Source organism: Phycodurus eques, chromosome 16, assembly GCF_024500275.1.
Source record: "Phycodurus eques isolate BA_2022a chromosome 16, UOR_Pequ_1.1, whole genome shotgun sequence".
Classification (NCBI taxonomy): Eukaryota; Metazoa; Chordata; class Actinopteri; order Syngnathiformes; family Syngnathidae; genus Phycodurus; species Phycodurus eques.
Genome location: NC_084540.1, coordinates 535,729 through 560,276, shown reverse-complemented (window position 1 = coordinate 560,276; position 24,548 = coordinate 535,729). Strand labels below are relative to the sequence as shown.

At 43.4% G+C, this 24,548-nt stretch overlaps 1 protein-coding gene across 15 annotated transcripts in view; it reads right to left on the bottom strand.

Moving 5' to 3' along the window:
- Window positions 1-24,548, bottom strand: part of nfixb (nuclear factor I/Xb) — a 136,778-nt gene that overhangs the window by 100,153 nt on the left and 12,077 nt on the right. For 13 of the 15 annotated variants that reach the window (XM_061700299.1, XM_061700295.1, XM_061700292.1 and 10 more), the window contains exon 2: window positions 21,381-21,464. The exons of 1 other annotated variant lie outside the window; for it this stretch is intronic. In XM_061700299.1, the coding sequence (XP_061556283.1) occupies window positions 21,381-21,464 (84 nt within the window). Of the gene's footprint in view, window positions 1-16,133; window positions 16,467-21,380; window positions 21,465-24,548 lie in introns of those variants that run through there. One more of the 15 variants, XM_061700298.1, reaches the window with a different exon arrangement.

Here is a 24,548-nt window from a genome sequence, read left to right as displayed (position 1 = left end):
CTCCAAAGCAAAGGGAGAACACAAACGGCGTGTTTAAACGCGTCATGCGCTCATTGATTGAAACTCACACTAATTGTGCAGCAAGAAAACAAAAAAGTCTTAATATGATTATGAAACAGAGTGCGCCTCGTTCCTTCCCGCCAAATTCCCTCTTTTTTTCCTCTCTTTTTCCTGAGCTGAAAGGGAGAGAAATAACAGCCACTTTTTTTTTTTTTTTTAAAGTTTTTCCACTCCATTCTCAAGGCCTTCAGCTCCTCCAAGTATTAAAAAAACATGCACCTTTGAATTCCCGCCCACACATCCCTATTCGCTTTCATCGTAAATCTCCGAAGCCTGGCTGCAATATACGGTCAATTTGTGGTCCCCACATGACTCTTAACTTTTCCTTCCTCAGAAATTCTTCTATACAGGTGTGTACATTGAAAGGGGAAAAACAAGACAAAACCCGAAAAGCGATGAATGGGTTAGATGTATGCAACTGTGACAGACAACTGGAGAAGCGCTTTCCACAGGTGCTGGATGATGATGACCATAAAGAGCCAACTTTGAGTTTCACCAGGATTTTATCTCAAGATGTGGCGGCAGAGGGGACTTGACGTGTTTGTTTGACCGCCAACTGCGCGTCCCCACATTTTTCTCCGTATCCACATTTAACATGAATCTTATTCCGAGAATATGTACAGTGGAAACTCTACAGTAAAGCACAATCCATTCCCGGACACTGGTTGACTTTCCAGTTCATCTGATTCCAATTACATAACGTTATATAACATTTAACGTTAAGTGAATACGTTTACAGTATTTGTCCCAGGATTAAACTTCGCCATCATAAAAATCTACAAGTGATTTTTTGAAAGAGAAGTTAACCACACTAATACAACTACTCGCACCCTGAAGACGTCTGACAGACAAGTAATGCAGAGGTAACAGGGAGGTGTTTGAGGAACGTTTTATAGGTAATACGGGAATGCATACATAAATGATCCTCTCCAAAGGTACTGGAACATTGAGATCCAATATTTTTGGGTGGAGACTGAAAACATTTGGGTTTTACATCAATTACGAGGAATGTGGGGCAGGAGCTCAACAGTTCAGCTTTTGTTTCCAGGTATTTACATGTGAATCTGACACCCAACTTAGAAGGCAGCATTACTTGTAACCAAAAGCCACATTTTCCAGCAACCAAAAGATATTGGAAGAGATCGACTTCAAATAAAATGAAGAACTTGATATTTTATTTCAGATCCTTTGCTTGCAATAACTCACGAAACGTTTACATTCTCCATGTGCGATGCTTTTGCCGCAGTTTTTTTTTTATTATTGTTTATTTTGGACGGTTACTCGCTTCAGTCATTTACATAGCAAGTAAAATACATGCTCTATAGGGTCTTGAGATTTTCTTGGCCAGTCAAAAACCTTCCACTTCTTTTTTTGTTTTATCAGGATGTTTTGTGTTCGCCGGTGTTTTTTTTTTGAGTTGTTGTTAATGTTCTTCAGCGGATTCTTAATCACTGCCATTGACGGCTGTTGAATTCAAATATCCATGTTAATATATAGGCATGGCAGTGAATGAGTTAAAGGTGTTGGCTGTGGCCAACGTTGGTGCAAAGACTCTGATTTATATTCCGTCCTCTCTAACCTCGCAATTTACGTGAGTTACATTTTTCACTCATAGACAGCTCTGTGTGTTATAATGATGGTACACCATCTAACTAGTATCAACGTAGTCATAGCCAAACCCCAATTCTGAAAGCACTATTTTCTGTGTTTGTATGATCATTGTAACAGGACACACTGGGGCAGCAACCAAAACAACTGCCACATTTCACTACTTTTGCTCCCATGAAAAATGGGTTGACTTTAAACAAAAGGTTCCATCTTCTAAGATTTGTCTCAGATGTAAATACAGTACCTGGAAGTAGATGGACTACTGATCGCTTGTCTTATAGTCATCTTTTGATGTCAAACCCAAATGTTTTCAGTCAACAAAAATAAAGGAATTCGGCTCACTTTTCCAATACTTTTGGAGGGGAGTGTATCTGTCTGCCGGAAACATTAAGGAACACTTCTCAATTTGTATGGTGTGCTTAAGAGATTTGTACCCAACATGGATCGTTATGATATAGAAGAAAAGAAATAGATAAAGGTGCCGTTCGTTGGCAAGTTTCTCTGGATCTCCTGATGACTAGAATGACTTTCACTTATGATGACGCCTCAACCTCCAGTGACAGGAGTGATTTTGGAGGCACATTTCAGTTGAAGCCCAAATTCTACCACTTTTGGGACCTTAAACACTGGAAGTTCCTCTGCACATACAGTAAACAAGGAGAGTAAGTAGTCGACAGCAGGAACTGGAGCACATTTATTAACTGCCATAATGAATGTTAGAAGCAAAGACTCTCAAGATAGAGATCAATCTGATCAATCTTTGTGTTTTTTTATCTCAACACTGCTGCCAAATTCAAATTTCCATTAACAAAATGCAACTTTCCACAGATCTTCAATCTATTTCTTTGGGCCTAAACAGAGCAGAAAGTTCATATTTGAACTCGGGCCCAGCGTATGGTGCCGCTGGAGCAGGATAGTAGTTACTGGCTGCCTGAGCCCAAGGGAGAAGCCAACACGCAGAGTTGTGTTTGAGTATAACCCTGAGCCCTCCTTGGCCTCCTTCACAGAACTCTCACTCTGATCCTTAAAAAAAAACAAAAAAAAAAACACACAAGGGTATGTATATTTAGCAAGTCACAAAAACCATAAAACGAACACTCAGAATGCCCAACAAACACACTTCCGCAGACAGTCATTTAACAGTGTAAACGCTCCCGGTACCCTCTGTTTGCTCTCGGCTGCCAGGTCTCCTCACAGTTCAGCCGAGGTAAAGATATGTTATATTATGCAACAGAGTATAGATTTTCCACCCTTGGCCCAATGGCAGCTTCCTGCTCCAAAGAGCCGGCGCTAGCACTTAGTTCCATGGGGTGACAGTGAGGCTTTACCGGACAGGGTGGCCCCTGTAGATACACTGACAGAGAGGGGAGGTAACATGGAGAAAATGGGAAACAATCAAGCCTAGGAAAGCAAAAAGAGAGACAAAAGGCAAGCATGCATGCAGTGACAGTGTTCCATGTCATTCTTTGTCCTCCCTTTTGCCCCCCCCCCCAAAAAAAACAAAAAACAAAACTCCCTTCCCTATCCACTTTACGTCTTGTTTCCCTGCTCTCAAAATCAGGTCACAACTGTTTTCATTACTGTTTGACTTGCAGGTTCATAAGCCTCCAAGCGTCAACGTTCCTCCACCCACCCCCAAGACAGGAAAAGATTTTCCTTCATACATTAACCCAATAAATGCCTTTTAGTATTCACTGTGTTTCACTCATAGTTTGAGTGACAGAGAAGCCAAGAGGATAACTTGAGAAGGTATGAACTAAAAACTGTAACCGTCATCTGATAACGAGTCAATGTGTTTTTTGCAGTGTATATTAAAAGCCGTCCACGTGTGGCTCAACACACCCTTGGGCCGAGTTTTGGAACGGACACGTGAGGTAATGCAGGATGATGATGAAAACGTCTGGAAAGTCGAAACGTAATCAGCGAGCCAATCAATGCCTCTTTCTCCGACTTCGACTTAAACTTGGAAACAAAGAGGCGATAAAAAGATGATGAATGCTTTGACATTAATTGGTGGTCTCTATGGGTGATGTCATCCTGCAATGATTTCCCAATCTGAGGCACAAAATGATTGCAACTGCCTCTGCAGGTTTCACCAGGTGTCCAGTAACCAATCCGAGTGCACGTAGGTGCTTTTAGGAGAATCAGCGAGTTCAGTCTAACAAAGCTACGCTTGGATAGAAGATTTTTGAAAGGTGCAGTACATTGTGTACAGTATATTCAACCTAGGTGCAACCATAGTTGTTTGATATGCGTAGATGGAGCACCGGAACCAAGGCTGACGTCATTGATCAGATCGGCAATTCGTGACGTTGAAGCCGATCGGCATAAAATGTTCATTATCGGCGGATACCGATCAAGCAGACCAGATCGTGTAAAGTCTACTTCTTTCTTTACTCATCCACTCATGGAAATTGGTTCTGTATTTTTTCTTTGCATAATCCTGCTTAATGTAGCTGTCCCACTAATTAGCAAAGCAAAACCAGTTGTGGACTGTACAAGACCGTTACTGTATTTCAAGGTAAAACTACTATGTATCGTTGCTTTGTATTGGGAGCAATAGGCCTACATTGTGGTTAGAAGTACAGAGTTCAAAATAAGAAGTAAGACTAGGAAACTGTAATACATACATTTTGGCCAATCAGAAAAGAGACTGAAGCTAAAACGGTTGGGCTCGAGAAGAAAATATCATTGATGCGTGTTTTAGGTGTGTTCAAGACAGAATGGTTGATAAAGATATAGTGAGCCTATACAAAACTTGCGAAGAGAACGCAACGGCAGTCGGACTCCCGGAGACGACTCGAGCTCAGATTTCATCCAGATTAATCTGGAAGCTTTGTAATGAGGGGTCTACTGTATATATTTAGCCGTTGCAGGGAGATATAGGTCAGACAGACAGGCCAGCCAGGCCGGACGACATGCCCCGTTTGCCCACACTGAAGTGACCTTGATGGGCCGCCATTGATTTGAAACAACAACTCCATCTATTTCTGTCGACCTGTGACAGACCAATACAGCACGCTCCCTGTTATGCACAGTCAAGCCTTTGTCTTCTTTGTGTGTGGGGGGATCTTTAAAATTCAATTACATTCAGTTTGTCAGAAATGTGACTGATTAAAGAAAGCACAGAGGGTGAAATGCTGTCAACATTTGTTCCGTTTGTTGTTACTGGCTTTTGTTCAAATGCACTCAAAGCGAGAACAAAACATGCTCACCAGCATTTTCCAGGCTGTCCTTAACACAATGCAACATTTTTTTAATGCCACAATGATTTCATAAAATTGTATTTAAGATCGGATTTACACTACATGGTTCAAGTGACACAATTGCGATTTTTGCTCTCCAGCGCAGCACTTCTGAGATGCGTCATGGCAGTGAGACGAGAAAAGAATCTGAAAATCGTCACGTTGGAATTCAATCTTCCAAATGTGGATAAAACTCCTATACGTGCAATACACATATCTGCCAATGGGAATGCAGTGTAAGCACACCGATACCCTATCAATTGGAGCTTGACGTCATCAAAATACTGTACACTGTCGGTTTTCGGCCTCGCCGCTTACATGCGGCGATTTCTCCGGATTCTCGGAACCTTTTGATGATATTATGGACCGTAGATGAGGAAATCCCTCAATTCCTTGCAATTGTACGTTGAGGAGCATTGTCCTTAAACCGTTGGACTGTTTTCTCACGCACTTGTTCACAAAGAGGTGAACCTCGCCCCGTCTTCGCTTGTGAAAGACTGAGCAATTCAGGGAAGCAATCACGGCACCCACCTGTTCCCAACGAGCCCGTTCACCTGCGGGATGTTCCAAACACGTGTTCCTCAGCTTTCTCAGTCTTTTTTGCCACCCACCTGTCCCAGCTTTTTGGCAATGTGTTGCAGCCATAACATTCGAAGTTCATGATTATTTGCTAAAAACAATCAAGTTGATCAGTTTGAACATGAAATATCTCGTCTTTGTCGTGTATTCAATGAAATCTAGGTCGAACATGATTTGCAAATCATTGTATTCTGTTTTTATTTATGTTTAACACAACGTCCCAACGTCATTGGAATTGGGGTTGTACATTTGTTGTCAGTTTTGTAATTTAGCTTATACTTATCACCCAACATACATTTTCGTGGGACATCTAAATTCCAATTTTCCGGTCAAATAATTTGGAATTGGTCCACACTTTTCAAGGCAAATCAGCTTCAAGGTTATCCTTCCTCGCCATGTTCATCACTAATTATCATAGTTGTTTTTTATTTATATTTATTGGTCCATCTCGGGAGCAATAGATTTGAAGGAAACCTGTACACAGACTTAAGTGGGTTCACAGTGATTTTCATTTTGGATTTTTTTCTTGACTTCAATAAACATGAAAGCGCTGGCATTTGGCTAACACCCATGTCCAAATGTGGTCAATTGAATATTTTTTCCCAAATCAATACTGTTGGCCACTCACCATGCGTGTGTGTTATTTTTGCAAATTGTTGAGCGATCTAAAGTGTTGAAGATAGCTTGTTGTCTTTGAGCATACGGTGTAATGGGGTTTCCTGAAAAGTGATCGTTTTGGAGATACGACGCCAACGATGAGTAAAGCAGATGAAGATGAAGGACATGTTTTCCAGTTCTAATAAAAGTGTTGACACTAATCTCTTTGGGGGTGTCATTGTCTCCAAGCTTGCAGGGTCACCTTCACAGCTTGTGAGGGACTCGCTCCCAAGCTAACTGCTACGCTCACTGTGGACGATATATTGAGCTACGGAAAACGACACATTTATTCCCCTCCAGTCACTCTGATACAATAATTATATAAAACAAACAAAAATAAAGCCTTACACAACGAGGGGTGGTTGTGGGTTCCACGCTGAAATAGGAGCATGTGCCTCGTGGTGAAGTGTATTTGTCAGAAATCCAAGCTGCCCCTCCCTCATTCACACAACCACGGATGATTCCATCCTTCATAAGCAGCACGTGCGCATCGCCACCAGCACCTCGTCCTCAGGCGCTCTGTCGGATTGGACGTCTCAGCGCTCCAAATACGCGCATAATGGCTGCACTGTTATTTAGATTTATGATTCAAAATCTGAGGAAAGAACATCCTGTACTGGCGGCTGCTACTCAGTTATGACGAAGCGCTCAAATATTCACCGCTGAATTTCTATTTTCTGGTACTGGGCCGCTTTTTGGAGCTGACGACCTCTGTTTTCACTGTTCCCATATTGCGTACACTAACTATTTTGTCTCGCCATTGTATATTGTCGCTCAATTATGTAATATAGCACTGGTGTGTGTGTTCAGTTGCCACAGCAACGGCACAACATATCGCCGACCGCAGAACCTCACCGGGCCTGTGGGCAGTGCAAGGGTTGTGCCAAAGACTAATCCAAGCCAGAGGTGACAGGAACGAAGGGAAAGGGACACACATGCAAAATCTCACACGCACACACCCACATAAACAAACCAGTGTGACACTACCTCCACTCAGTCGCCTGCCTTATACAACGCAAGCACACAACACTGGATATCCTCCCATTCATTTTGGCTAGAGCCTCCCGTGGCAATAGCGGGAAGAATCCATTCTCCACGGATGCTGGGACAGCTGTGCCGATATTGAATTCGACGCAGTGAGTTCTGCTTCACTGTGTGCAGTTCAAGATAAAAACTACATGCCACTTCATTCAAATCTATATCGCCTTCTGCCAAAAAGCACCCAGCGCACCTTTGTCTTTTTTGTGATTCTTTGCAAACAATTGCCATAAATTCAGTCCAACCGGGCCTCCTTCCCCAGCCGAAAACGGATGTTACAAATGTCACATTTATCAGAGAAACATGAATATGCATATGTCATTGTAAGCTCATTTATCTCATTTGACCTATTAGCCCGTTATGGCGGCAATGGTACAAAGAGGGCTATTGCAAACTATGTACACACCAGAGTTGAGTCCTCATCATGAGTAAAACGTATATACAGTGGATGCCTGCTCTCTCTCTCTCTCTCTCTCTCTCTCTCTCTCTCTCTCTCTCTCTCTCTCTCTCTCTCTCTCTCTCTATATATATATATATATATATATATATATATATATATATATATATATATATATATATATATATATATACAAAAAGAAAACAACTTTTTTTTTTTTTTTTTTTTTTTTTTTACGAAATGGAAAAAGAAATTCACGTATCGGTGAATCCGTGGTTGTCACTGTAATAACAGGCAAAATGTCCAATGAAAATATGGCCAGGACAATTGTCATTTATGTCATCAGTCATGTATTTCATGAACACCTATTGTATATGGCAGAACAAGAGATCTTCTGAAACTGTGTGCTAGTCACCGACAATATCAAAGCTAACATCCATCGTGTACTTTTAATTTTTCATCAGTCCTGAAAAGTAAAATTCGATAGGCTATTTTCTTTTATCATGAATCCGTAAAACTCCTGATATAGAGTTTTATTTGTATGTTATTTAATAAAATTCCAAAGAAGTCACAGATACTGATGGGTATTTAGCGAGATTTTCTTAACTGACAGTGGCAGAAATGAACCAGAAATGAACCATTTTTTTTAATTTTCTATTTTTAAGTGAAAATACCTTTCCGATTCTTCTGTACTCCTGTTTCCACGCCAACGTTGTGTTACGGTAAGCGGAGAATGCTGCCCAAAGGAGTTGCGCCGATGGAGGGCTAAACTACCGGCAAACTAGTTGCGACTGAATCAACAGCACCTCCGCTGGTTGCAATCAAGAAACGCCAGGGTCGGCGCTGCCCGTTCGCCACCTTGCCAATGGTTAATGGAAACGAGATGTGGCGAAGCCAATACTGCCTGCGTCAAAACTCCAAAGGCCTTCCTGATAGAAGTTCAAGTGAGCGCACTTATTAATGGTTTAGTTTCCCCCCCCCGCTTTGTAAAACGCTTCAATCCGCCGCCGGCTATTACCAGTCGGGCTCACGGGCGCAAGACAAGACCCGATGCTAACTGAAGCATGCATATTTATCACCGACGTGTCGATCTTCACGTGTCCTGCCATTGACATTAGTTCTCGCAGCTAGCCATGTGCCTTGTTCATCAACGCGCAAGCCGCTAATCCCGCTTCGGTGGCCGCGCGTAGCGAGCAGTCATTTGGGGGACCGCGGCAAACGCAGTCAGGGCCTCCCTCCGCCCCCCTTATGTAATTCAGACCACTTTGTCCTGCTTTGGAAACTTGTTACAATTATCTGACAGTTAAAATTAGCCTACTAATATTGATCAGCAAAGATTTAGTATGTTAATGTCTATCTTTGACTAAAAAGTTTGAATTTGAGAAAATTGTATCTCAAGTCTTTAAGATCCTTCTCAAGTATTATCAAATAACAACTGAATGGATTGAACCCTTTTACTGCGATTGATCAGAACATGAATCACCATTTCATAAAGTTGAGCTTTTCTCCTCACATATGGTGATGAAAAGTCACTCGTGTCACTCTCCACTTTCTGACAGCAGTGCTACTTCTATTGGCAAGCGCATCGTTACACAGTATTACATTTTACAAAGCACGAAGTCAATACTTCAATAAGTCAATACTCTGCTTTTTACAAGTCAATAGTAAAATAAGATTTGTTCTTTATATCAATTTGTCATAACGTTGAGGCCTGGCGTACAGGAAAGACTTGTTTATCTGTTGGCTATATCCAATGTTGTGTTGGTCAGACTATAGAATGTATTTGTGACCACAAGAAATTGCATGCTAAATCACATTGGCAGTATTTATTTAAATCCTCGCCACGAAGAGAATTTTCTCATATCGTTCAGCCCTACTCCTGATTGATGACTGGGTTTTAATTGGGCCCCCGTGGTTAAGGCTTATCGGCTTCCCAGTGGCTAAGTGTGGCTAAAGGTTTAGCCACATAGACACACGTGATGTTGTGGCAACGCAAGTGTGGCGAGGAGACGTTCGTCCTGTTGAGCCACATTGGCTGAGAGGTTCCGTGACTCCGTGGCAACCCTGAATGCACTTCATTTTCCTTGCTGCGACACCTTGTCAACGACGCACAATTGACAAGACTCTTAATCAGCTAATAAGAGAATCCTTTGCTATGAACATCCCTAGTTAAATGTGTTGCATAAAGGAAAGGAGTTTATGAATTATTTGCATAAAAGTATGCCCGGTGGTTTTCTTAAATAGGCAGAATTCTCAAATAAAAACACACCAAATACAATAGCTGAAGGCCAACAGACAAACGCAGCGTTTAAAGGCGGCGATCTTTGCATTAAAGCGAGCGCAGGATGTGGCAGGAATGATTAAGTCGAAGGAAGCTCGCTGTCCCATGCAGCCTCTGGCATTTTGACCTCCTGGTGTCCCGTGATAGGGAAAAAGATACAGTGCTCCATGGAGGCCAATCAACAGCAACACAACCAATCAGGGACTCTGATTTCACCCATCCACTCTGACACGACTTGGCTGCGAGGGAGCACAATTGGTCAGCCCTACCTGTCAATCGAAATTACAACGAGTGGATTGGTCTGTCTGGTGTGTAAAAACAAGCTGACGGCCCACTTTTCCACACAGATATCAACACGGACTTTTTGGTGTGCATGTGGACTCGAGCTTAAGCTTAAGCAGCTAATGATGCTTTTCAAAGTGAAACTAATGCTATTCGCCAGCGAGGTTGGAAAGGTCTTAAAAGTGTGTTTAATATGGTGTTCTGGGGGTCTGTGTGGGGCTGGTTTATTGTGAACCATATAACGTTACACAAAAACTACCTTGTGCATTTGGAGCAAGAACCATAAAGGGGGCTGATCCACTGACAACTGAGGAAAATAGCAGACATAGTCATTAAAAAAACAACGACGATTTATTTCGTATTATGGCTCCATTCCATCCATTTGAAGCCACTAATGTGCTGTTAACTTAATTTTTCAGGTCTAAACAGCAACTGTGTGAATATTTGATGCCACCTGAACATGTATGAAAACCTCTTTTGTAAAGCCGTCACGTTCGTTATATTCCTCTAAACCACAGTAAACTATGCGTTCTCAGGTTTGCCACTCTGAATAATGTTTTGCTGTTTTCTTTCACAACGCCGCTCTCTAACAGGGTGATAACGTCCAGTGGGGATGGAACAAAAATACAATTCATCCTCTTGGAGCAACATAGACGTGTTCGCACCAGACTGGTACCACAAAGCAATCGTTCATCTCTATTTATATACTGTAAACATTGAAAGTATATACACTACAGTGTGCCGTATATGATGAGAAGCTGCAAAGTGTTATAAAGTTTCAAATGATCTGCAACTGCTGCAAGCATGAATGAAAATCATCATGTATGCTAACTTCATTCATTCGCTCATCTTCTGTTCCGCTTTATCCTCACGAAGGTCGCGGGCGCGCTGGAGCCGATCTTCGGGCGAGAGGCGGGGTACACCCTGAACCCGTCGCCAGCCAATCGCAGGGCACATTTAAACAGATGTGCTAAGCAGTCGTCCACCGTGCCGCTAAACAGAGGTGGCTAGTAACGCGCTACATTTACTCCGTTGCATTTACTCATGGAACTCATTTTCTGTCAATTGGACTTGTCGGAGTACTTTAAATGCACCGTACGTTTTACTTTTACTTGAATATTTATGTGAAGACGGATCGATACTTTTACTCCGTTACAATGATCGACATGCCGTTCGCTACTTATATTTATAAAATCTTGCGTGTGTGCGTCTATTTTGAGACTCCATCTTTGACTTCCGCATAAGGCGCCCGTTGCGCCTTATTAACATGATCGCTCGTGTCATTTGACTCCAATTCACCAATCAGACGACACAAGGCAGTCACATGACTGCGCACGTAGCCTCCAATCAAAATGACTCATTTTGGGGGGGGGGGAACAGCTGCGTGTGTGTGTTTATTTTACAGACTCCTAAAAACAACAGCTTTGTCATGCAGCTCTTCAATTGTGACTGCCCAAACTTGGAAATTTCAGCCCACTTCTAACTTGAGAAAACGCCTTGCGGTAAGTTGCAGATGTTTTTATTGTTGTTTTGGCAACATTCGCCCTATCCTATGGTGCCGCACACGCACACACAATCACTAAGTCTGGTCAGCAAACAGCTTCTTCATGAAGTTATTTCAGTGAATAAAGCAAATAATGTTTCTGTAGGGCCCAATGTATGTTTTTGGGCAGTTAAGAATTGAAATGGTGGCAGGTGTGTGTCGACTCATATATATATATATATATATATATATATATATATATATATATACTTTTTTATGTTCATGCTCCGATTTAAAAACAAATCTGGTTACTCACAAGTTACTATTTACTTTTTTATTTCGTTTTGTCATTGAGTGCTTTCTCTCTTTTACTCAAGTAAATATTTGGATGACTACTTTTTACTTTTACTTGAGTCATATTATTCTAAAGTAATATATTTGGCCAGTCTACCCACCTCTGCATCTAAAATATCCGATACGATAGAAAGACTTGGAGCCAAAACGTTCCCGCTACGGAGCTTTAGCAAACTGATACAGAAGTCTTCATTAACCAATATTTGGATTTTTGAGATTGTATGCAATGCAGAGCTACACAACTGCAAACTAACATTCTGAATCAAAAGGCTTTATTACAATACGCTGCTATTTTACGTTTATTTATCTTTTTCAATGGGTTTTATTATCATTTCAGAGTGTTAAAATTACTTTTGAATGGGTCGGAACCATGAACTTCATCTCTATGAAAAACCTCAGGCGACGTGACGACAACGACAACCAAGTTTAACTCTGTTTGCACTCTCTGCTGAGCCCAAATAGCAATGTGGTCAAACCCTCTGCAGTAATACGACAGGCTAAAGCAAATATAGACCAAATGTTAGTGCTTTTGTGCTCGTGATTATCACACACAAAAAAACATTTTGTCAAGATAGAATATTTAAAAAAAGACTCTAATGCTGAATAAATAGGGACAAGACTTACCACTAGGGCATTGTTTAGAAGGTGAGTAGGATAATACTTTAGTGTTGAGAGGGTGTTAAGAGGCGAGGAGAGCAGAGGGGTCAGCGTCCAGGCGGGCAGAGGGGGCAGAGGGAAGGAATAAGTTAAAAATGTCGCACCAGTGAAAATAGTGTGACAATGACAACATCACAAGCTTTACAAATTGTATCAGCATTCTGGCCGACAGGTGACGCATTTTGAAAAAGTGACACAAATTGACAAATCAGACCAAAAAAAAAAAATATATATATACATATATATATAGATATACATATATATATATATATATATATAGCAGCATTAATTTATAAGTACTTAAGTATGAAGGACATCGTGTGAGCCGAGCTGGAAACACGGTTTGAACTCAGACTAGGAGATTTGGAATCCAAATCACATACACACGCATCCAGTTTTCAGTTCCACGGACGGCGGTACGGCACGCGCCCCGCTTTCCAGAAATCGTACGTCATTGTTCATCATTTATCTTTTGGCGACTGCCGCAATATTACAGGTCTGAGCTAGATTTCGCTGCAATTATTAACAACGATGAAATCGAGAAAATGTGCCGTCTGTCTGTCTGTCTACAAACGATTCTGTGAGGAAATGCTCTGTGTGTGTGTGCGCGCGTGTTTGGGTGGGGCTGTTTGCATGGAACAAGAGCAAAATGAAACTTACGGGTTCTTTTCATGATATTTGATCAATAACGGTAAGCTGAATTTCATTGTGAAAATCAATGATTTCTACTCATCTGAGTATTTGAATTATTGGCAGTCGCTATCAGGTCATAATTTCGTCAAAGAAAAAAAAATGTTCATCGGAGATATTGTTCACACTTTAATGCCAGAATGAATGTCTTTAACATTATGGAGCCCAAATTAAATGCCGTGAGTTTTCTGAAGATGGCCATTTTTTTTTTTAAATGCGTGCTAATAAGTATCCATATTTTCACTAATCTGCCTTTTCAAAGAAAACTCACACAAATGCAGTGTCCTAGTGTCTGGAGTTCCTTTTTGTAGTTCTCTCTTTGTCACTCAACTTGTCTTTACCGTTAAGGCAATACACCAGAGGGATCTGTAATGTGAAGTGCCAGGATGAGGCAGACAGTTTGCATTCACACAATAGCAGTCATCCTTGTTATTTCTGAGGTATGTAAGAATTGATGACTTTACCGTCCTTACCGTTATTATGAATGCAAAAAGCCAAGACTGTAATGGTTTTAGTGAGTAATTGTTTAGGATCATTTATGCACTTGCATCTGCAGCGTTTGAAGGGCGACACGTGTAAATTGTGCAACTCACATGTTTGCTTTGAAGCGGTTTGTCTTTACCGTTATGTATTTCAGTGGGCCGCCGCCATTTGCTCTGTCAACGGGTTCCATAAACTCAGATCGAAGTCCTTCTCATTGTGTCGGATTTTTCCCATACGAATTGAAGAAGTCTTGGTCAGATGACATTTGCATTGGACTGCCCTGAAATTAATGTATTTATCTGTCGATTGTCTTTATCAAGACGGAATCCATTTTAAATCACTAACTTTTTGAAAATAGGACTGTCTTCAAGCATGGCTGCTTCAGCATGGGAGAGATTTACACATCGGAAAACCACGGCGGGATACAAAGGAATTGCTGAATTTTAAACAAAAACAATAAGAATTATAATGACAAGTGTCTTTACCGTTATGAATTGGCCTATATAAAAATTAGCCTTAAAGTTTGAAGGAATATAACGTGCCATTTGTTGACCAGCAATGGTAAATGTAGGTATGAAGCTCTTTTTTTTAAAAGACCTAACGTGACCTGATTTGGACGATAGGTAAATAAATGATTTCATAACAAAAACACACTTTATAGGCAATACGCCTAAAACTGCAAACATTCTGTGTATGTTTTGGTGCTCATAACAAGGTTGTTACATGGAGCGACTCTCCCTTCTTCGACTCGGTCGACACACTGAACAGCCAATTCTATCGTCTGCTTCGGGAACATTGTGATTTCAAGCGGGGAAAAGATTTTGGGGGGAATAAATCAACTTTCCCTTCTGTGCTGCCACCGAGAGGACGATATTTCCTAGGTGATATTCTTAAGTGGAAACCAGACATAAGATCGCCCGTATGCGAAAGACGCGGCCATCGCCTCGGTTAGCAGGTCAGCGGTAACTTGTGCGCAAAAATCCGGAATGCATTTCACACCACCGGCAAACCTAATGAGGGACGAACAAGTCGACTGCATGAAAGGAAGCCTTTTAACAGCACAAGAATGCACAACATGATTTGCAACATACTTAGAATCATATTCACCTGAAAACAGAGGTTTCACTCAAAACACAAAAGCAATACATCAAAATGGGAAAGAACCTTTTTTTTTCAAAACAACAATTACATTTCTAAAATATAGAGATATATTTGTTTTTCTTTCAAATTGCAAAACACGATAGGAACCATTATTTTACAACAGATAAAAGTAATGTTGGTATTGTAATAGTAGTTTATGTATGAAGAGAGCGAGTTCAGCAAGGACTGTCTCAAAATTGTATAATAATGTTGATGAGGAATAACGGGACAGAAAATAGATCGATGATGGATCAAACATTTTGAAAATAAAAAAACCTAATCACAGTCAGCTGGAGGGAAACACACACACACACACACACACACACACACACACACACACACTCAAGTATTATAGCTACACTCCGGAATCAATACTATTGCGTTATTATGATATTACATATATATATATTTATATCTATAAATTCAGATATTTTTTTCGCAGCATGAAATGATCTAATTTCAACTCAAGGAAATTGAAAGGACGTGAACAGCAAGCAGCAACTTTTGCGTGTTTTTTGGGGCGGTTCAGACTCCTTCGCTCCTTCGAGGTTCCTAAAACTCGAGCAAACCAGAGAGGCAAAACTTCCACACAGATGTGAACAAAATGACAGTTGTTGGTGAAGTCGCACACCAACAACCCCCGCGTGGCGCGGCACGCACGCACGCACGCACGCCTCCAGTAAGACACAAAACCATGAACTCGATCCTCTGCAAGACACATCACGTGTTGCGTTCAAGTGCGAAACGTTGAACTTGGCAAAGGCCGCGCGTGTCCCATCGCATGGAAAAGTCAACATTAAATCTGAGAAGATGCAAAGCTCTTTAGGAAGCAAGCACGCACGCACGCACGCTAATATTCAACTCCCGAATTCAGTCTGACGTTTTCCTCCTCCTTCTTTTTGTATGAAATACATTTGTGGAATAAGCGCCAATTCTCCCCCCCCCCCCCACCCAACCCCCTCCCACCTCCCCCCTCCTCTAAAATAAAGAAAAGAAAAGAAAAGAAAAGACAAGAAAAGACAAGAAAAACACGGCGTATGACTCGCGCGACAAAAAGTATCGCAGCGCAAGTTTGCGTGAGTGAGACTCGAAATTGTTTTGGTTTGGGCGAAGTAGAATTCGGACGGCAAGCGCGAGCGAAGCCGGCGAAAGCGACGCAAACCGGAGGAGGCGGGTTACCTGTGTCAGGCAGTACGGGGAGTACATGTCGAGTTTGGTTTTCACACAGAAGAAGCGCAGATCGGATCGAAACGGGATGGAAGCTCGGCGCGGTGCTGCATGGCAATCGCTCGCCGTCCTGCTTCTCTCGCTCCGTGCCGCAAGCTCGCAGTAACCCCGCCTAGAACGCTCACACAAACTTTCAGGGGGAAAAGTTTGCCTCCCACCCCCTTCTCGTCGAACGCCGCGCTGCACACTTTCAATTGGACTCCGAAATCTCAAATCGCGCGCATATTTCGGGCATTTAACGACGAGGTCATCGCTTCCTTACACGCTAGCGTCATGCGCTCCAGTTGCGTTCACTGACACTTCGGATTTGCGGCGTGTGAGCAAATCGGCATATTGGAGACTCGCGCTCCGTAAACGCGTCATGAAAACAAATCGTTTTCCGAGCGAAGCTTCGCCGCGGCTCCTCGCGACGTGGATTCGCAGTGCTCCAATTGGGCTCGACGCGAATATGTCACATGTTGTTTTCAACTGTTGCCTTGCAATCATTTCGGCCAGGCTCCATTTCGCTCCGGGTTGAACACCTTCAGCCATTGAAGGGCGTGTGAATAGATGCATTATTTCATGAAGCGAAGACTATTCATCCACCGACTGAACCGTTTTTCACCCCGTCCGGAGGCCGCATCTGCACTTTTCACGCGAGGCCGAGCCAAACGCTCGGAATTCACTGGAGTTGAAAGGGGACGGCGTGCCAAATGCTCAGGGCAGACGTATAATCGAGCGGTATCCAAATACCATCGAGCAGAAACGTGTGTATCGTTTTGTCGCACGCTCACAGTAGCGACCGATAAAAATCGTCCCATTCAAACAAAAACAAAACAAACAAACGGAAGTTTCTTGGACGGGATCCCGAATGTACGGTGGGAGCGAAGTCGTTTTATAAAGAAGAAGAGCGAATCGGGGGCCCGACACAGACTGACGGTACGAGGCCTGCGCAGGTCCGACAAAAAGGAGGTTTGGGCTCCGAGCGGAAATCACAGGGGGAAACTCGGCGCTCGTGTAGCCAGAAAAACACACACAAAAGCCACCGTAACGACAGGACACCGCAACAGGGGATCCGCACCGGATTTTTTCTCTTTTTCCTTTTGGAGTTCATGCAAATCATTCACAGCAACACGGGTGCGGAAGGCTTCGCGAGCACAGATCGTAATCCTGCGAGCGCCCCTCAAACGAGCCACGCATTTAGCCGTCCGTCCGTGTGACTTCATCTCTCATTGAGGAGCACCCGCTCGAGCCAGACGCTTTTCACGCGTTTGCCGGGACCGAGGCTTCAAACGATACCAATAAAGGAGTGTCGGCTCGAAACCGCTCGGTTCAGGATGGAAATCCCGAGTTTTTCCGATACGACAGGCAGGAATAACAGCGCGGCCAGAAAGCGATACGCGGCCGCGGCCGCGGCGGCTGGCTCGACGTCTATCCGCCGTTGCTCGAAAGTGACCCGCCAAAGACTCTCGACCGCTCCAAAAATGGACTTCTGAAGTCAATTGTGTCTGTAACTTGAGCGCTTGAAGTTTTCCCAACAAATACACCAGGTATTTCAGAAATATTCCACAAAAGATCTATTTCAAACCCCCACGACCAACGATGAGTTTGTCCGCCCACTTCGACGTGGGCCAGATGATCAACCGACACGTCGACAAAGAGATGCTGCGCCATTTTCTTTATTCGGCGAGGGTTGCGGCGAGACTCGCGACTCGTCATCGCTTCGCACCTTCTCGCAACGCCTCGCGCATTCGACAATCCCGAGCCGAGAAGAACATCGCCGTGCCGGAGAAGCTCCCTCCTGCGCCGACCTGGCTCCGTGGCCTTCCCCCCCCCCCTTTTCCGAACACGAGGGGGTCATCGAGGAGGAGGCCTCCGTTCGATGATACGTGGACGACGACAAGGTGGATTCCGGGACGGCAGAGAAGGCCGGCGAAGGGTGTTAGACTTCAGTTGGATTGCTTCCGAGGGGAAAACTCCTGGTTTGTAGTTTCAATTGGAATTATATTTGTATTGTGACGCCAGTCCTGGGACTTTCCTGACAAACCTCCGTCACAAACTTACGACTGCTGCACTTGCCCAATCAGAGCGAGATTCTCAAAATTGTGACTTTAGATAGAGAAGAATGCTTCGCTTTTAGAATCTTTAATGGCAGAATATCTTTATGATTGTGCTTTTAGGGTCATATTCTCCAATGTGTGTCAGTCAGAAAAGGCGCCGCTGCACGCTTTGACTTACGATTGCCCTGACGGACGAGCCGAAGCTCGGTCCGTTTTGTCGCTCTGTGTGACGAGCGGGCCTTAGCCGTCACTCGAGTGAAGTGAAAAAAGGGAGAACGACAGTCGCGATGCACTTTCAGTCGTCTGTTGAAGGGGATGAACAGCCAAACGCGCAAATGCAAAATGAAAACACTTGCGAGGAGCAAGGAGAAGACGCTAACGACGAGCTCACCGAGCGGCAAAGGGTCCGGCTGGAGTCCGAGCTCCCGACTTCACGCACTAGACCGCGCCCCCTCAATGCACGAATACCAAAGTCTTATGTAAATGAGTCACTGATGTCGTCGCGGCACATCGGCCCCCGACGGCGTGGGTTCGCTTCCCGCTCGGTGACGGTGCGAATGCGAGTGCGAACGGTTGTGACTGACTGGCGACCAGTTCAGGGTGTCGTCCGCCATTCGTCCAAAGTCAGCCGGGATAGGCTCCGGCGTCCCGCGAGCCTCACCGGGAAAAGCGGTGTCGAGAATGGATGGATCCGAAAATAGCGGACGCTGTGAACTCACGGCGCTGCTCTGTCACCGGTTAAATCGCCATCACCGTGTTGTCTCCATTTCCCCCATTGGCGTGCGGTTTACCGTACGATGAACTTAGCAGTGGTGAACCCTAACCCGGAGTCGGAGCTCCTGACTTCACACACCGGGCCCCCGCAGCCTTAAAGACACACACCACACAAATACCACAGGGTGTGTTTGTGGCTTCATTATGTTCAGTTTATTCCTTTACATTCTCTTTTGTTATGTCTTCCTCTTTAGATTTTACGAGACGCTATTATTTCTTCATGCCCAAAAATGGTGTTCGCTCTTTAGGGACGGGAAAGGATGGCATTTGAATTCTTTATGATGAAGATAATGATTTCGATAAAAGCATTCAGAAAAACAAAAAAACACTTTTTAGCCATAACTGTATTGTCTTTATATATATATATAAAGAGCTCTGTGTATGATGCAGTAGAATTCTACAGCAGTGAAAACCCCAAGCATAATGAGAAGCACATTGTTCAATGAATACCTCGCTTGACAGTGTTCAATTTACAAATCATTGCTCTTTTCTCTTTCGACTTGAAGGAAGTCGTGGTACATTTGCCTGACTTTTTCCCACTGCTTGCTTTATTATGTGACTAGATGCTTTGTTTCTTTCGAACGATCGTAAAAATTGTGCGATGAAGACTTTGAACCGCAATAATTAAGGTTTCAAACTTCTCTCTCATAATGAGTTCGGCAAAGATATTAGCAATGAGGCTGCATCGTCTTCCTTAATTGAAGCTCATCGAGAGATATGTGTCGGCACGGCGTCCGCCTCACAGTCCTGAGGGCCGGGGTTCAATCCCGGGCCCCGCCTGTGTGGAGTTCGCATGTCGTCCCCGTGCCCGCGTGGCTTTTCTCCGGGTACTCCGGTTTCCTCCCGCATCCCAAAAACATGCGGGCTAGGTTGATTGAAGACGCTAAATTGCCCGTAGGCGTGAATGTGAGTGCGATTGGCTGGCGACCAGTTCAGGGTGTCGCTGGGATAGGCTCCAGCATGCCCGTGACCCTCGCGAGGATAAGCGGTGCAGAAAATGGATGGATGCAGGATAGATATGTACTGTTTGCGTGGGAATGCTGACACCGTAAGCATTGAGTCCATCTGGGACCGATTCTAAAATACGTACCTTTTTTTCTGCAGGCAAGCTAATGGACGTTCAAGCGATGATGTCATAGCATTACTTTAAAAGCTGTTTCTGATGTGATCCCCATCCTGCTTAGAGCCTAATAATAGCCAAGAATTGCTATGATATGCAGCGATGTATGAAATAGTGTTCGAGTTATAAATATATATATATATATATATATATATAATATAAAGAAGTCTTTTTTTCACCACACTCATAAAGCATTTTAGTTGCTATACTACTTTATTTCGCTTTGTTTCCTCAGCATTCACACGTAATTGCGTACCAATATGAAATGCTGGGCGTCTTAAGGGCGTGTCATAGCTAACGATGTGTACGGAAAAAAAAGGTCTGCCTCACAGCCGCGAGGGGCCATATTCCCGCTAAATCTGGATTTTGCTATGATATGCAGTGGTTGACCAGCATTTTACTGGAACAATATCTACAAGCAATTTCTGAGGAATTTGCCATTACTGGCTCAATTCGATCTTGATTTATGACCCATAAAGCAATCGCACTGTCTCCCTCGGAAAGGGGAAAGGGGAGCACGGCCCACGAGAGGGACGCAGTGACTCTTCCCCCGGTGCAGACAAGTAGAAGAAGGTGAGACACCCTCACGTGGATGTTCTTGAACTCACTGCCCCTGGAATCCAAAACAGCCACATTGACACTCCTCCTCTTACCCCTTATCCCCCCCCCCCCCCCCCCCCCCCCCCGAAAAACGCTCCTACCAGCCGTGCACCTCAATTACAGCCACCATGCTTCATCTCTGTACCCCGGGACACACGATACTCTGGAGCGAACCAGATTCTCCGTGAGTCTTAACTCAGTGAAAACAAAAGTCCGCAGCCTCGAAAACCTGCGGCTCCCATCTCGTTAGCAATCGCATTGCCGGTCGTCTTTCTCCTCTCAGCTCTTCGCTCCGCTTCTACCGTTTTTTGTTTTGTTTTTATCATGCTGTGCAAATCATCTGATCTCTTCCATTAAGTCCTGCTGTTCTTTGTACATTTCATACAACTTGCTGCACGTTCTGGTCATAATTTTCATTCCTGGGAGGGTTGACGGCGAAGGGGATTTTGTAAAGTTGCAAAGGTCCCCTTTTTTGTTGGACATGCGTGTGGAAATAATGATTGTAATGGCTTGCAGCTGACTTATAGCGCTGTGAATGACATTAGGATTGTGGCAATTACCAAGAGCTTGAATATTTACTGTCCGACATAGTACTAATGAGTAATGAACCAAATGACTCACAATAATAATAATAATAATAATAATAATAATAATAATAAAGCATACCCTGTATGAATCGGATACAACAAAGCATTCAGGCATCCCAGGACCTCTGGAGGGTTCTTCATTCAACAGAAAGTTTTCGGTTGCCTGAAATAATAACACAACAGTTATTTCTTCATAATTTGACAACTATTCAGTATTGTGCAAAAGCATTAGGCCACCCCTTGTGTTCTTGTTTTTACGAGCTTTTTCCCAGCAGGCATTTTGTCATTAAATATGACCGATAAAGATGTTCATTTTCTTCTTAGGGATGGTTCAGAGGTGCATTTTGCTGTACGCGGTACGATAGCATAACTCATGTATGTCATATAAAATGTAGCTAAGGCTGTTTGTGTGTTTCTTCGGATTGTATTTTGGTAAATAATGATAATTATGGGTTCATCACAGCATCGCTACAACAACAGATCTAATGGCGGCCAAATACCTTTTCATAGTACTGTTCAACAGCTGTTTTTAACATTGTGACAAATGTTATGTCGTGGTCCGCTTCGAACGATTATATTACGAGGAGGTCCCACCGCATCTAATCACATCTAATTCAAATCATTCAATTGAAAGGCATTCTCTCTCGCTCGCTTTCTGTATGCTGAATGGCGTGTGTCGCCTGCCTGAGCCCATGTGTTGTGCAGGCCCGAAGCCCATCACTCATTGCAACTTGAATGGGGAGCAAAATGTTTAGCTGTGGTGGCAGCACACAATACTCCAGCACAATGGCATTTCCTGTCGCTGCCATTTCACCTGCATTGCACTCTGATTCAGCAAAAATCATTCACACGCACGCGCACACGCACACACACACACGATTCACATGCACACTCCCGTTACATGCGTATAAGCCCTAAATATACTCAGACCCCGGTCACCCGTAAAGCAATCCATCGTGGTCTTGGAGTCATGCTGTTAGATCAAGTATTCCACACAAGCATTTTGGGCAGTTATTTCAAGATTTTTTTGGAAATGTGCTTTCGATAGCACGCATGCTGGTGAGCAATGTTATTTCCTTCTTTTTTTGGAGCTCGTTTTTAACTCTGGCAGCTCAAAAGCTCATACATTTGTTTGCATTTTAACAACTAGTACAACTCAAAAACGACCTAACTGAGCCGTGTGGAATGGGCCGAGTACCTTTGTTGTTGTTGTTGTTGTGGTTTTTTAAAAATGGATGACTTAATAAGAAGAAAAGGTGTGCTGTTAAGCCACATCCCAACTGCCTACAGAACACACATGTTCAGCCTCGGCTGCGTTTATTGCTGGATTGTTTTGTGAATTTTATATTCAATGATTTAATTCAGGAGCAGGGATGGGCCTTTCACAAAATTAGATATACCTACCAATATACTTTTCTTTTTTTTTTTTTTAATTGTGCCCGGTCCTTTTGTGAATCCAAATGTGATTTTTCTTTTCCCAAATCCGTTATCTTCATTTTGCCTTTTCCCGAAATGATTTCCTCTTTGCTTCGGTTTGACAAAAAAAGCCCTTCTGGATACACAGTTGAAACCAGATTTTTACAAACACAATATAAAAAGACGCATTCGCTTCAGTTACACCCGTTCTGTCAGGAGCAACGGGCCAAAATTATTGTGAGAAGCTTGTGGAAGATATACATATACAGTTTAATTCTCTCATTATTCCGAAATACTTTGGGCAATCCTAGCACCCGAAAACAAGAAAAGCTTAGTCCGATTTCATGTCAGGAAAAAAAAGTGGATGTCTTTTTCTATAAACATCTGGTTTCAACATTGCCAAATATGACTTTTGAATTACCTATGCAAACCAATTATCTTGTGTAATTCTTTAAAGTATATATCCTAAAACCCATTTGGCGTGAACTAAGTTAGGGCTGACTTTTGACTTAAAAGTCATACTATTTCTGGAGACATGACCTGAAAGCAATTTGCGTGTTGTGAGAAATGTGAGACTTGGAGTCTGAAGGGGGAATCTATTAAATGTGAATGTTTTTGGGGAGCGACTGGTTAGCACACATCTGCCTCACAGTTCTGGGGACCGGGGTTCAAATCCCGGCCCCGCCTGTGTGGCGTTTGCACGTTCTCCCCGTGCCCGCGTGGCTTTTCTCCGGGCGCTCCGCTTTCCTCCCACATCCCAAAAACATGCGTGCTAGGTTGATTGAGGACTCTAAATTGCCCGTAGGTGGGAATGTGAGTGCGAATGGTCGTTTGTTTAAATGTGCCCTGCGATTGGCGGGCGACCAGTTCGGGGTGTACCGCGCCTCTCGCCCGAAGAGAGCTGGGATAGGCTCCTGCACGCCCGCGACCCGCGTGAGGATAAACGGCTCGGATAATGGATGGATGTTTTTTTTGTTTCAAGCCACTGAACCTGTTCTAAAAATATTCAAGTTGCCAGGTAATAAAAATAACTGAAAAGAAAGCAAGTTTAGATCAGGGCTCTTGATTTAGGTGTTGGACAGAGGGCAAGAAGGCATCTATCTAATCCTATTTCCCAGATCTGTATTTTGCGATCTTTCATCACATCTTGAGCAGAAACAAACATGGACCCTAAAACCAGAACAAATACACTATCCAAATATACCTGACAGCTAGCAACACAATGTAAAGCGATGCGATTTGAACTGGCATTTCAGATAAACACATTTTTATGGAATCAAAACAGACATTAGGTCACATAAGCTTTTACATATGCAGAAACACACACATGTGCAAACTATGACATGGGATTGCACTTGAACAAATACATGAACAGACACATACATAAACACACAACTATAATAAGTCCCAGACTTTGGCCAACCAAGCTGTGGTTTGAAAGAGAGAGACACGGGCTATTCATATCGTGCCGAATGAGAGGTTGCGGCTCGAGCCTTTTCCCTTTGACTGCAACACGGGAAGGGCAATCTTCTCCTTGTGTGATTTTACCGTTCGTTCGCTCGGCGAAAGGTCCGAAGCGCCGAATGATTAGGGCAAGATTAACATTGGTTTTGCTAAGCACAGGCCGCATTGCTCGTAACGAGTTGAGCGCAAGCCACATGAAGGGTTCGCACAAATTTAGAATTGGAATTATCCGAGTGACTAAGACAACATTGCTCGTGGCGTTCGGCCTCGGCATCCATCCTCTCTTGTCATCATCAATTGGTGGGATAACACCGGAGGGAAACCATTTGAAACCATTTGTCCCACTAAATGGTGCCCTCGTCAACTT